This window comes from Hemiscyllium ocellatum, chromosome 5 (assembly GCF_020745735.1).
Source record: "Hemiscyllium ocellatum isolate sHemOce1 chromosome 5, sHemOce1.pat.X.cur, whole genome shotgun sequence".
NCBI classification, from domain to species: Eukaryota; Metazoa; Chordata; class Chondrichthyes; order Orectolobiformes; family Hemiscylliidae; genus Hemiscyllium; species Hemiscyllium ocellatum.
In genome coordinates, this window is record NC_083405.1 from 60,942,870 (window position 1) to 60,958,212 (window position 15,343).

At 44.3% G+C, this 15,343-nt stretch overlaps 1 protein-coding gene across 2 annotated transcripts in view; it reads left to right on the top strand.

Moving 5' to 3' along the window:
- Window positions 1-1,735: 1,735 nt before the first annotated feature.
- Window positions 1,736-15,343, top strand: part of nfx1 (nuclear transcription factor, X-box binding 1) — a 72,982-nt gene continuing 59,374 nt past the window's right edge. For both annotated transcript variants that reach the window (XM_060824781.1, XM_060824782.1), the window contains exons 1-3: window positions 1,736-1,906; window positions 5,614-6,705; window positions 12,805-12,966. In XM_060824781.1, coding sequence (XP_060680764.1) covers window positions 1,876-1,906; window positions 5,614-6,705; window positions 12,805-12,966 — 1,285 coding nt within the window. In that variant the 5' untranslated portion in view covers window positions 1,736-1,875. The remainder of the gene's footprint in view (window positions 1,907-5,613; window positions 6,706-12,804; window positions 12,967-15,343) is intronic.

Here is a 15,343-nt window from a genome sequence, read left to right on the forward strand (position 1 = left end):
CCCCCTGTGGCCGGAGGGAGCACCATCCTCCCCTGGCTCTCCGGGCACAGTGCCCCCTGTGGCCGGAGGGAGCACCATCCTCCCCTGGCTCTCCGGGTACTGTGCCCCCTGTGGCCGGAGGAAGCACAATCCTCCCCTGGCTCTCCGGGTACAGTGCCCCCTGTGGCCGGAGGGAGCACCATCCTCCCCTGGCTCTCCGGGTACAGTGCCCCCTGTGGCCGGAGGGAGCACCATCCTCCCCTGGCTCTCCGGGTACAGTGCCCCCTGTGGCCGGAGGGAGCACCATCCTCCCCTGGCTCTCCGGGTACAGTGCCCCCTGTGGCCGGAGGGAGCACCATCCACCCCTGGCTCTCCGGGTACAGTGCCCCCTGTGGCCGGAGGGAGCACCATCCTCCCCTGGCTCTCCGGGTACAGTGCCCCCTGTGGCCGGAGGGAGTACCATCCTCCCCTGGCTCTCCGGGCACAGTGCCCCCTGTGGCCGGAGGGAGCACCATCCACCCCTGGCTCTCCGGGCACAGTGCCCCCTGTGGCCGGAGGGAGCACCATCCACCCCTGGCTCTCCGGGCACAGTGCCCCCTGTGGCCGGAGGGAGCACCATCCTCCCCTGGCTCTCCGGGCACAGTGCCCCCTGTGGCCGGAGGGAGCACCATCCTCCCCTGGCTCTCCGGGCACAGTGCCCCCTGTGGCCGGAGGGAGCACCATCCTCCCCTGGCTCTCCGGGTACAGTGCCCCCTGTGGCCGGAGGGAGCACCATCCTCCCCTGGCTCTCCGGGTACAGTGCCCCCTGTGGCCGGAGGGAGCACCATCCTCCCCTGGCTCTCCGGGTACAGTGCCCCCTGTGGCCGGAGGGAGCACCATCCTCCCCTGGCTCTCCGGGTACAGTGCCCCCTGTGGCCGGAGGGAGCACCATCCACCCCTGGCTCTCCGGGTACAGTGCCCCCTGTGGCCGGAGGGAGCACCATCCTCCCCTGGCTCTCCGGGTACAGTGCCCCCTGTGGCCGGAGGGAGCACCATCCTCCCCTGGCTCTCCGGGCACAGTGCCCCCTGTGGCCGGAGGGAGCACCATCCTCCCCTGGTTCTCCGGGTACAGTGCCCCCTGTGGCCGGAGGGAGTACCATCCTCCCCTGGCTCTCCGGGCACAGTGCCCCCTGTGGCCGGAGGGAGCACCATCCACCCCTGGCTCTCCGGGCACAGTGCCCCCTGTGGCCGGAGGGAGCACCATCCACCCCTGGCTCTCCGGGTACAGTGCCCCCTGTGGCCGGAGGGAGCACCATCCTCCCCTGGCTCTCCGGGCACAGTGCCCCCTGTGGCCGGAGGGAGTACCATCCTCCCCTGGCTCTCCGGGCACAGTGCCCCCTGTGGCCGGAGGGAGCACCATCCTCCCCTGGCTCTCCGGGCACAGTGCCCCCTGTGGCCGGAGGGAGCACCATCCTCCCCTGGTTCTCCGGGTACAGTGCCCCCTGTGGCCGGAGGAAGCACCATCCTCCCCTGGCTCTCCGGGCACAGTGCCCCCTGTGGCCGGAGGGAGCACCATCCTCCCCTGGCTCTCCGGGCACAGTGCCCCCTGTGGCCGGAGGAAGCACCATCCTCCCCTGGCTCTCCGGGTACAGTGCCCCCTGTGGCCGGAGGGAGCACCATCCTCCCCTGGCTCTCCGGGTACAGTGCCCCCTGTGGCTCCGCCCCGTCCGCTTCTATTGGCTTGTAATGAGAATGTGACACATGCGCAGTCGGGTGGGGTCAAGGTTGGCTCGGGGGTTATTTTCTGTCAGTTGCCTCTATCCTCCGGCCCCTGGCGGAGTTTGGGGTTTTGTTTGGTCGGAGGCCTTTGGCCTTGACAATATCCTGCACAATGTGAGTGATAGCCGCGGGGATGTGATGGCGGTGCCCAGGGCCGGAGAGCCACCAGGTAGGTCCCCCTCGCGGGCTCGGGACGGTGAGGCCTGGGGCTGTGCTGGGACCTGGATCCGGGGCCTGGCGATAGGCCCTTATAGTCTCCTCCGTTTTTGCAGTGCGGCCGTGGATGGTGGTGCATAGGAACCTTTTGCTTGAGGTCGTTAAAACCTCCCAACCTTGTGTGGGAAGCGACCTCGTAAAGTCTTTAATACGGTCGAATTTGATAGAGGAAACTTCAAATAACTGGAGTCCAAAAGATGAATCATAGTTCTTTAATTATCGGAAAATTGCTAATAATTCCCATAAGGAATTAAGAAATCTCAACCCGAAGTGTGAGCAAACAAGAAAGGAATAGAAGGATACACTGATCAAGTGGGATGAGGCTCAGAGTCTGTAAATCCCAATGTAGTCTACAGTATTTCGATTAAGCGGTCTGGCTTTATTTTGCTGCAAACTCCTTTTTTTTTTAAAACCTATTGAAACAAATAGCATCACTGGGTAAAGGTTGAAGTGAGGATTTCCAGGACTGGTGTGAATGATGGTGATGTGGGCTCCCTGTTCAATCCAATGTCTTTATAAATATGATGCCCTTGTACAGTCTATGCAACTGTTACCATCAACCTTAGGTGTTAATCCCAGCCTATAAGAAAGTGAGGACTGCAGATGCTGGAGGTCAGGGTTAGAGTGGGAATCATTCCTGATGAAGGGCTTATGCCTGAAATGTGGGTGGCACGGTGGCACAGTGGTTAGCACTGCTGCCTCACAGCGCCTGAGACTCTGGTTCAATTCCCGACTCAGGCGACTGACTGTGTGGCGTTTCCACGTTCTCCCCATGTCTGCGTGGGTTTCCTCCGGGTACTCCGGTTTCCTCCCACAGTCCAAAGATGTGCGGGTCAGGTGAATTGGCTATGCTAAATTGCCTGTAGTGTTAGGTAAGGGGTAAATTTAGGGGAATGGGTCTGGGTGAGTTGCTCTTCGGAGGGTCGGTGTGGACTTGTTGGGCCAAAGGACTTGTTTCCACACTGTAAATCATCTAATCTAATCTAAAACTAAAATAGTGCATATCCTAGAAATTTGAAATTAGAACAGAATTTGCTGGAGAAATTCAACCGTTTTAGCAGCATTTGTGGAGAGAGAAATTGTTTGGATAAAGCTGTGGCCAAATCCAGTTATTCTCAGAAACTTTTGCAATAGATTTTGCACCCAGTCAAACTTTTTGTATTCTTTCCCTTCAATTGGTCATCACATAAATGAGACATTTTGATTCTCATTGACAGGAAGAAACTTGTAAAATTGTGGAAAAAAGTCATAGTTCACCTTGACCATTACACACTCAAAATGTAGTTTGCTTCAAGAACACTGATTTGATCAGCCAATTAAATGCATGTGTTCTTTTTCTTGCACAATTGCATTTAATTTCCCCAAATTTAAGAACTTTTCAAGTTTCCTTTATCTTGACAGCAGGTAACATCACAATAATCCAATCCCGTGTCATCAAACACATTTACAATTAGGTACCCATGAAGTCAGTGCTTAATTAAGTTTACAATTGATGTGACCTGCTGGACTGCCTCAACTCATTTTGTTCTCAGATATGCTACTGTATTGTCCCTGTTAATAGTGCAGCAATCCAAAGAGCTAATAGCAAATCTCTTCATTAGGGAGTACGCACCTGACCTATAGCCTGCCAGAGCCAGAAAATCATTAGTACTACCAACAATGCAGTCTCATGGAATATATTTATCCTCCACGTACCCTGTAATTCACTGAATAGTCCATCTCATAGCCAAGTTTAAAGACAGAACAGTGGCTTCAAGAATACAATTTGTCCATGTATAGTGTACAAAAGCCATTCTGTGTACATCATGTCATCAGTGCTCACCATCAGTTTAAGCAGCTAAACAGTGTATGGATCACAGATACTCCACCAGCAGAGATTCTTGATCACTTGCAGTTGCCTCCATTTCCCACTTTATATTGGTGTTTAAGGGAGACACAGCTGCAAGTTTGTTTGCCTCTGCTTTTCCAGACATTATCAATCAAAATGGTGTAAAATAAAGAACAAAAGAAAATTACAGAACATGAACAGGCCCTTCGGCCCTCCAAGCCTGTGCCAATCCAGATCCTCTAACTAAACCTATCACCTATTTTCTGAAGATCTGTATACCTCTGCTCCCTGCCCATTCATGAATCTGTCTAGATACATCTTCAATGATGCTACTGTGCCTGCCTCTACAACCTCTGTTGGCAACATATTCCAGGCCCTCACCACCCTCTGCTTAAAGAACTTTGCATGCATAGCTCCCCTAAACCTTTCCTCTCTCACTTTGAACTCATGACCTCTAGTAATTGAGTTCCACACTCCGGGAGAAAGCTTCTTGCTATCCACCCTGTTTATACCCCTCATGATTTTGTAGACCTCAATCAATGAAGGAAAGCATCCCTTTGCCTTGACCACATTACTGACTTGCTTTGCCACTTTCAGGGAACAATGGACCTGAATACCCAGATCTCTCTGTATATCAGTTTCCCCCGGGACTTTTCCACTTATTGAATACTTCACTCTTGAATTGGATCTTCCAAAAAGCATCACCTGGCATTTGCCTGGATTGAACTCCAACTGCCATTTCTCTGCCATCTCTCCCACCTATCTATATTCTGCTGTACTGTGACAGACCCCATCAATATCTGCTACTCCATCAATCTTGGTGTCATTTGCAAACTTGTTAATCAGGCACCCCAATACCTTCCTCAAAATCATTTTTATCCCTGTGGAACGCCACTGGTCACAGGTGTCCGTTTTGAGAAACTCTTTCCACGATTACTGTGTCTCTTATTGCCCAGCCAGTTCTCTATCCATCTAGCTAGAACACTGCAGTCATGTAATGCATCTTTGCCTGTGCAATCTGATGGTTCACCTCAAAAGATGCTCTTTCAGTTCCTTTGGATGCACTTTAGGCCCTCTTCAATTGTTCTTTCAAAAGCTGCTCTTTCTATGTGCATGCAGTATTTGTATGAACAACTTGTCTCACTCACTATCCATTCCCATTGGTCACATGATTCCATGATTTTATTAACTAATGATTATAGTCAATGTGTCAATTAACCTACAGCAGCTGTGAAGTGAAGAAATCCTTGGAAATCGTAGATGATTTCTAATCAACTTGCTCAACTTGTTAAACATCTCTCTAAACATTTTTGTGAGATATTAGGGTAGGTTAGTCAATTCTTCTGCAAAAAATACAGGAAAATTAGAGAAAATAGGGATTACTGTCTTGTAAGTCTGAGTTTTCAGGTAGGAATTATCTCATGTTCATGTTGTTACCTGTCTAAAGCTATAGCTTAATACTGGGGCCATATACTCTGCATTTTTATGTCAAAAAGAGCAGCATTCCTAATAGCAACTGCTGCAGGATGCTGCAACTTACTTTGCTCTATTTGGGAAAATAACTATTTAGTACTCTGCTTTCTGTCTTCTGGTCAATTTTGTCTACTCTTCCTTTAATCTTATCTTTGTTTGCAAACAAATGCTGCGCAATATTTAGATGATTGCTGAAAGTCTCTGGTGCCTGCTTCTGTTTTGAAAGTTTCTGAACGTGAGATTTTTCTAATTATTTTTAATGATGGTTATGCTATTCAGATTATAAGGGGGAACTCAGATAAATAATTTTTCAGTGCTTCATGTGAAACTCCCACTTATTATGCATTTGTGTTTAACAGGTGGACTGGAACTTAATCCAGATGCTGCAGATTTCATTCCTCGGGAAATGCAAGAAACAGAAAGAAAAAAGAAACCAGAGGATTTTGGCAGGAACAATAATACAAATCTATCATCAAGGCAGCGACCATTTCGGAGCTATCGCTGTGGTTTAACACACAAGGGGGAGTATTCTCAGCAGTCAAGGAATCATTATGATGAAGACCCTACCTCTGATCCCAGGGCAAGCAGTGAGGGGCACAGGACTAACCAGAATAGAGCAGGCATGCATAGTTTCCAAAATCAGCGGCGACACCGTGTAAGAGAAGAGAAGGCCTGTTCTGGAGAAATGTCACTTGCCAATGAGTCACAGCAGGAAATTGCTGGAAATTCATTCCAGTCAAGGCTTTTTGAAAAAAATTTGGAGGAGGATAGCGCACAGAAAGACCCAGTGGAGGCAGGGGCAGAGTGGGTGGGGCACAGAAGGATTCACAGTTCAGACCAAGAAAATTGGAGAGCACCAGAAAATCGGACTGGAGCCAAACCAAAGAAAGTTAACTTGCACATGTATAAATCCAGTCGAGGAATCGTTAACCAAGGAAAATTTGCTTTTGAGAAAGACGCTAGAACATTTGGGAAAAAACACAATATAATTGAAAACATGAGCCCACCAGAGACGAATCAAATAGAAAACGCTTGTGAACCTTCTGTAATGGATAAAAATTATGAAAGATGCAATGATCAGTCGCAGAGAAAGTTTCTTAAAAATAGAAGTAGCCAGAGAGAATTCACCTGGGGCAAACCGTACTCAGACAATGAAGCGTACAGAGGATTGACAGCAGACAATGTTCGGACAGACTCCGGTTTCACCACGACTGCTTCAGCAACGGATACCAAGACTGATTTCAATGAGGAGAGCGTGAATCCTAAATTACAGGATCGTTTGACCCACCGAACACAAACATGGAAAGTGGGTGAGGTAGAAAGAAGAAGAAAACGCCCAGAAGATCTACAGAAAAAATCCTTTGATTCGCAAAAGAAATCCTTTGATCCAGGAAGGAAGAGCTTTTGGAAAAAACAAATGGAAGTTCACAAGAGCAAGGAGACTCACACAGGTTCACTTCCTCAATCAATTCATTAATTACAATTTCTTTAATGCATTTCAACAAATTGTTGAATAAACAAGTTTGTATTGTGGGAAAGTTCTTGAATTCCAGCAGTTATAGTGTTTTGGGATAGTTTAAATCTTTTGTTTCACCTTGTTTCATCACTTTCCTTGGATACAAAATTGGTTTGAAGGTTGGAGAGGGAGGGTGGTGATGGAGGATTGTTTTTCAGGCTGGATGCCTCTGAATGGTGGTGTGCCGTAAGGATCAGTGTTAGGTCCTTTTTTTTTAATTGTCGTTTTATATTAACCATTTGGATGTGAATATAGGAGGTAGGGTTAGTAAGTTTGGTGTAGAAGCTTACCTCAGTACAATGGGACTTGATCAGATGGGCTAAGGAGTGGCAAATAGAGTTTACTTTAGATAAATATGAGATGTTACATTTTGGAAAAACAAATCAGGGCAGGACTTATACACTAAATGGTAAGGTCCTAGGGAGTGTTGCTGAACAAAGACTTTGGAGCGCAGCTTCATAGTTCCTTGAGAGTGGAGTTGTAAGTAGATAGGATAGTAAAGGTGTTTTTTATGCTTTCTTTTATTGGTCAGAGCATTGAGTATAGGAATTGGAATTTCATTTTGCAGCTATACAGAGCATTATGACAGGTTTATAATACTGCATGCACTTCTGCTCTCCCTGCTGTAGAAACGACGTTGTGAAACCTTGAAAGGGTTCAGAAAAGAGTTACAAGGAAGTTGCCAGGATTGGAGGACTAGAGCTATAGGGAGAGGCTGAATAAGCTGGGACTTTCCACCCCTGCAGCGTCAGAGGCTAAGGGGTGACTCTAGAGATTTGTAAAATCACAAGGGGAAGGATAGGATGAATAGCCAAGGTTGTTTTTTTTCCCGCAGGGTAGGTGTTCAAAACTAGAGGGCATAGGTTTCAGATGAGGGGGAAAAGATTTAAAAGGGACCTGAGGGTCAATTTGTTTTTCACACAGAGGTGGTAAATATATGGAACAAGGAAGTGGTGGAGGCTGGGTACCATTACAACATTTAAAAAGCATCAGGATAAGTACATGAATAGGAAGGGTTAGAGGGATATGGGACATCTGCTACCAAATGCAACTAAATCAGTTTGGGATATCTGATCAGTATGGTTGAAGTAGACCAAAGCGTCTGTTTCGGTGCTATGTAACTGTGACTCTATGACTAAGTGTCTTAAACTACTTGGGCTGCCTTCACTTTCTGGAAATATCGATTAGGATTGTGAATTGGCCATTCAGTTCTTTGAACCTAGCCTGCTTTTTGATAAATTTGCAGCTTCTACTCCATTTAGCTATCCACTCCCAATGTCTTTTGGCTTCTTTTGCTTGTGAAAAATCTGCTTACCTCTGCCTTAAGTATGATAGTAGGTTATCCTATTAATTTGGTACTGAAGAAATTATGTGCGCTACACAAAGCATATTGAGAATCCTTTCATTTTCTTAATTTTTTTTTGTTCTGATCACCCCTCCTGATACATGTCTACTTAAAGCTAACAGGATTTTTTTATTTTAAAGAAAAATTTAATTGTGAGAAGTTAATATTAGCTTTTGAAAGCAGGGAGTTGAATATGAATAAGGCCATTCAGCTCCTGGAATGTGTTCCACCATTCTCTAAGATCATGGTTGATCTCATTGTGTCTGCAAATCTGATCTCATTGTGTACCAAATCACCTTTTCACCTCATTCCTTAACTAGAATTTATCAAAACATTAAAAGTAATATATTTTTTAAGCTACTCCATGATTCTGCTTCCAAACCATTTCAGGAAGAGTTTTGAAGGCTTGTGACCCCCTGAGGGGGAAAAGAAGGATTTTTTTGCATTGCCTTTTGTGCTATTTATTAAATATGGATAGCACTGACATGGCAGCATTTATTCCCTGCCCTATTTATCCTGATGATTTTAGGGCTGAAACTTTGCTATGACCGCTCAAATTCTGCTGCTGAGGCTAGAGACAATCCTGCCCCGCTTTGTTCAGCAGCAGGATTCAAGGAGGTGAATTTCTGATCATAGCCAAATATATGGCTACCATACCTAGAGTACAGCAGCCTGCTCAAGGCACCACAGGCCCAGTAATTTAGTCTATTAAGTTGATCCTAAGCCTGATAAAGTGTGAAAAGAGACATTAAGTAAACCCATTATCAAGAAAAGTGTCATAGAAAGCAGCCTTAAGTATGTTTAGTTTCTACCTCCTCACCTGGTCTTCCAGTCGTTTCTTTATAATTATTTCTAACTGACTTGTTGAGACATGATGGGACTCGAACCTAGGCCTTCTGACCCAGACATGGGACACTACAGCTCTGCTGTAAGAGCTCCTCTTGTGTACTCAAGCACTGAAACAATGCCATTCACTCATGTATCAAAAGTATAATTAACATGGCATTAACTGACTTGGAGGTCAGTGTAGCCCTCAGTATTGGTCAGTACTGAAGCTACATGCCTCAGCTGTGGTACTCTCAAGATGACCTTAGAGGTTTGGAAAATCATGAGGGGCATGAATAGGGTAAATAGTCAAGGTCTTTGTCCTGTGGTGGGAGAGTCCAAAACTAGAGGGCATAAGTTTAAGGTGAGAGGGGAAAGATTTAAAAGGGACCTGAGGGGCAACTTTTTCATGCAGAGGGTGGTGTGTCTACGGAATAAACTGTCAAAAGTGGTAGAGCGTGGTACAATTACAACATTCTTAAGAGGCATCTAGATGGGTTAGAAGGATATGGGCCAAATGCTGACAATAGGACCGGGTCCGTTTGAAATATCTGGTTGGCACAGATGAGTTGGACTGAACTCTTCCACTGTTTCGGTGCTGTATGACTCTCTGAATGTATGAACTCCACGTTCCTGCCATTCCCTATTACCCTTCAACCCATTACTGGTTAAAATCCTGTCAATCTATCTCCTTAAAATAATTTTGCATGCTGGTATTGAAATTGCACGCTCTGGAGTTGTCAATTGCAAATATTTGTGACCGTATGAGTGAAGTAATTCCTCATCATCTGTTTTCTCTGCCACCGTTTCACTAAAACTATGACCTCTAATTATTCTTTGTCTTAGAAGGGGAAACGTTCTATGCCTACTTTGTCAATCTTTTTAGCATCTTGCAGACCTCAATTTAATCTCCCCTCGGTCTTCCAAATTCTAATAAATAAAGGAAGAAAATGTTCAATCTCTGTTCAAATAAATCTTACATCTCTGGAATTAACCAAGAGTACCTGGTCTGAACTGCCTGCAATGCAATTACATCCTTCCTCAAGGTGGCCAAAACTATGCATAGTACTCCTGATATTGTCTCACTAATGCCTTGTACAGTTACAACAACACCTTCCCTACTTTTATAGTCCATTCATTTATCAATCAAATCAAAATTCCATTTGCCCTTATTACCTGCTGTACCTGCATGCCAGCTCTGTGATTGATGCACAGAGACACCCAGATCCTTCTGTACCAAAGCAGTTTGAAGTTTCTCTCCACTTACTATTTTTACAACCAAAACGAATAACCTTTCTCTCCTCCACCTTAAACTCCATCTGCCATTCATCTAGCCTACTCACATCCATATGTAGTTTTCTGATTTTCATTGCAACTCACCTTCCCACCTATTTTAGTGTCACTTGCAAGTTTGACTAGAGTACATTCGTCTTCCTGCATCAAAACAGGACTGAACCCTACAGCACCCTACTAGTTACAGCTTAACAATCAGGAAAAGATCCATTTATTCTGATTCTGTTTTTGGATGATTAACCAATCCTCTATCCAAGCTAATACATTTTCCCTAACTCCATGTGACCTTGTGTAATAACTTTTTGTATGGCACCTATTCAGATGCTTTCTGGAAGTCAAGATAAACAGCATTTTTCTTTAATTAACCAGTACCTGTGGGACCATGATTGTGCTGGTTGATAGAAGTTTATAGCTGCAACTTTGTCTTAAATAAAACTTGCCAGCAAAGAGCCTTGTCACTCTCACCCTCAACTGTTGCTTCCCTGCTGTTTTCAAACTTCTGAATGAACCTCTCTTGTTGATACAATTTCTCTCTGCACCCTCTCAGGTAACACTGTCCTGCACTGTCTTCTGATATCTTCTCACTCTCTCTCTCTCACTCTCTCTCTCACTCTCTCTCTCACTCTCTCTCTCACTCTCACTCTCACTCTCACTCTCTCTCTCTCTCTCTCACTCTCTCTCTCTCTCTCTCTCTCTCTCTCTCTCACTCTCACACACAATGCACATGTACAGTATGATTTGCCTGTAAAGCATGTAAGATAAAACTTCAGTTCACGTGTCAGTAATAACTCAAAATCAAATCAAACGGACTACTCAGACATCATAGAATTGTGATAATGCAGTAGACTTCCGGTGCTTTAGGTATATAATTTTTCCTGGCTTGTCAAGAATGCCAGTTAAAATTAAAGTTTGCTGTTCAGCTTTTACAGATCTTCTATGACCCACTTTGCTTGCTACATCTTCAAAGAATTCCAGCAAATTTAAACATAATTTATCCTTCCATGCTAACTGGTTGCACTTTTGACTTTCCAAATGCCCTGCTTTACTTAATAATTGATTCAACAATTTCCCAACAGCACGTGTAAAGCTAACTGGTTTTTCTCTAGCGTTTTTCCGATCCATTGGACCCTTTGCAGAATCTAGGGAAGATTGAAATATATGACAATACATCCACTACCTCTGTTGTTTCCTTTAGGACCCTTGGATAGAGATCAGCAGGACCTGGGACCTGTCTGCCTTAATCCTAATTGTTAACTCAATATTTTCTCCCAAGTGACATTTTAAGTTTCCTTTTTTTTAAAAATAACCTCTGCGTTACCTGTTGCATATTGGGATGGTTACAGTGTCATCCACCATGAAAACTAAGGCAAAATTCAGTTTTAATGTTTCTGCTAAGAATATGCTCAAAGGAAAGCTTCTCGTCTCACTGAATGGTGTCCTTTGTGCAGCTAAATACTTGCAGAGATGGGAAGTGCTGTTTAATTGCAGCCCATTTGACCTATTTCTGTGGTCACACCGATGGCCAATTTGACACTATTCTGTAGCTTTGAATATGGCGCGGTGGTGAAAGTATGTCAGGTGTATCTCCGCCTGGTATATTCCTGCACCATTCTGTCAGTCTTTCTATCATCCAGCTTGTTGCCAAAAGCCTGCTGAGCGTGTGTCTAAGAGTCGTCAACCATATACTGTAAACTTTAGTCATATGGAAGCACTGCAGATTGTAGAATTGGTAAGTACCCTTTCCTGAAAGAAATTAGTAAATCAGATGACTTCTAAGACCACCTGCGACTTTTATGGCTATGTTTGTGGGTGGCACAGTGGTTAGCACTGCTGCCTCACAGTGCCAGAGATCCGGGTTCATTTCCAGGCGACTGACTGTGTGGAGTTTGCACATTCTCCCCGTGTCTGTGTGGGTTTCCTCCGGGTAGGTCAGGTGAATTGGCCGTGCTAAATTGCCCGTAGTGTTAGATAAGGGGTAAATGTAAGGGTATGGGTGGGTTGCGCTTTGGCGGGTTGGTGTGGACTTGTTGGGCCGAAGGGCCTGTTTCCACACTGTAAGTAATCTAAGTAATTATCTGATGTTAACTCAATTCACGATTATTTAGTAGAAATAGATTTCTCAACTGATATGCTTGTTTCTGAATTCACAACACTGGCTTGCTCAACCACCATCATGGTTGTTACGTGACCATGCCCTGCCATATATCTGTGGAGAAAGCTTCCGCATAGAAATGTTAAAACAGTGGGTTAGAGATCAGTAATTTATAATCTTGGAAGCGATTACATCTACTGAATTAGGAGAATCTCTCCAGCCTTTTTGAAATTGCTTTAAAATGTCTTCCTTTCTTAATAATGGGATGGGTCCAATTATATTTGTCACACCTTTTTCTGTTATTTAGCAAATACCACAGAAAATTGTATTTTCTAAAATATTCAAGTTTTTCAATCCGGTAACAGATGAGCTCTATTTTCTTATCTGATCCCTTCTAATACTCACCATTTTATTTTATTTTCAGCAGCCTGACCCATAATTTGGTCTAACTAGTTATCCCATTTCTGTTTGTTTGTCAGGATCTCTGATTGAGCAACTTACATCTGAGAAATATGAATGTATGGTTTGCTGTGAGGTGATCCGTGTGATGGTACCTGTCTGGAGCTGTCAAAGCTGTTATCATGTGTTCCACTTGAATTGCATTAAGAAATGGGCAAGATCACCAGCTTCCCAAGCTGAAGGTTAGTTTTGCAATAGACCACTGACTTGAAACATTAACTCTGTATTTCCCTCCATAGAATATTAGAATGGCTGAGTATTCGCAGCATTTTGTTTCTTCTGTTAGTGTTGGTTTGCTGTTTAGTTTGCTTGCCGCATTAGAGCTTTGCACTCTGTTATAAAACATGATGCATAGAGTTAATTATTTTCCACCCTCTGGGTTAATTGATAGTTCTCGGAAAGACCATATTGTAGTGTGTTGGAAGTAGTGTGAGAAACTTGACTTTGGTTTCTTACACTATTCATGGCAAGCCACATTGTGTGCATGCCTACCTGTAGTATGAGTTGCCTATAGGTGGTGCTGTTGATGTCCATTTTCAAATTCAAATTTAAATCTGGTTCCTAAGATTTTTGAAAGAGAGAATTGGCGTGCAAACCTTTCATGCCCCAAAGCTTAAGCCATGCTAAGTGTTTTTAGATCACTACTACAATAACACTGCCCTTAAAGTTATTGATGTGTTCTTGAAAATTGCAACTTTTAAGTAACTTTTAAGACTTCAAGGAAATTGCATTTTACCATTAAAGCCAATGTAAGAATTATTAGGTTCAGCAGAACTCTCCTTAGCAATCTTAAAACATTGCTGAAGTACTTTGCGAAATTTTTATAATAAATGCATTTTCAATTACTTTTAAAAATGTGGAAGGAATCTAGCATGATATCTTGCCACTTCCCTCTTGCTTGCTACTGATCCTGCTTTCTGAACCTCCTGCTCTTCTGCTGGCTGTCCCTGCAGGTTGCTGCAGACTTTGCCCCCTGCTGTCGTATGGATCACAGCCTCTGCCACTCTCTGACCAACCCTCTTGCTGTTACAATAATTTATGGCTTCTCTCACTTCTGATCCTCTGTTTTTTTTTTGCAATTTGTTCTACTTCCTGACCCAACCCAGGCAGAAGCCCTCTTTCTGAACTTTGCTCAATTGATGCTGCATCTGTCCCTCTGCTCACTTCCAGAATCTTGCGAGAGCTCAGTCATGAGTGGTAGAATCAGGGAGCAGGAAGTTAGGTGAGTTGGGGAGTCAGAGGGGCCACTAGTTGGAAGAATGTAATGAGGGTGAATTAGGGAGAGGGCAGGGCCACAGATCAGAGAGTCAGCAGCTGTCAAGTAGTTCAGGAAATGTGATCCTATGCACCCAAAAGTCATCACTAACAAGGAAATTGAAGGAGCAGGAGAGGTCACAAGATGTGGGACAGGCAGTAAGAAGTTGATTTAGGAAGCAGTAGAGGGTTGGCTGTGAGAAAATTTCAGGTAATGGGAGAGCTGCTGTTAAATGGCATTAATTGATTAGGTCAAGCAGCCTTACATAAGACTGGAGCGAAAAGACTTAAAAGCAAATCTTGTGACAATTAACACAAGTACTGACCACCATTTGACATGAAACAGCATAAAATGTCAAATAAAGTCTTATTGTAATGTCATTTAAAAGGAATCCCAAGTTCTTGTTGTGGTCCTCTTAATGACTTTAAAGAATCGCGAGAACACAAGTGGACAAGCAACCAATTAACAGGGAGTCACAATTAAATTTTTAAGATTATCAAAACAGTATCAGCATAATTCAAATATTAACGGGTAAATGAGATTTCAAATTACAAATGTTAATTTTACTCTGAATAATTAGAAAACAAATGTATTTTATAAACGACAAACATCCATGAGATTCCTCTCTCAAAGTCATTTGGTCCCCATAGCAACCTCAGCCAGAATTTTCCAACTCAGATGGTGTCACAATCAGAAGTCCAATTATAACTGTCTTTCCAGAAAGTTTCCTTGTTTCACTTGGTAATTTAAAGGACTTAGTTCTTTATATTTGAAAAGTGTGGCACTGGAAAAGTACAGCAGGGGGTCAGGCAGCTATCGAGGAGCAGGAGAATCGATATTCCGGGCATAAACCTTTCATCACATTACTGATGAAGGGCTTAGGCCCGAAACGTTGATTCTCCTGCTTCTCAGATGCTGCCTGACCTGCTGTACTTTTCCAGTGCCACACGTTTCTACACCAGCATCATAGTTAGGATAAATAAACAAGAGGGAGTCCAGGACTAGAGGGCATAGCTTTGGGGTGAGGGGGGGAAAGATTATAAAAGAGACCTAAGGGGCACCTTTTTCACGCAGATGTATGGAATGAGCTGTCAGAGGAAGTGGTGGAGGCTAGTACAATTGCAACATTTTAAAAGGCATCTGGATGGGTATACGAATGGGAAGGGTTTGGGGGGATATGAGCCACGTGCTGGCAAATGGGACTAGATTAGGTTAGGATATCAGGTCGGCATGTACAAGTTGGACCGTACGGTCTGTTTCTGTGCTGTACATCTCTATGACAATGACTCTTAAGTCAGTCACAA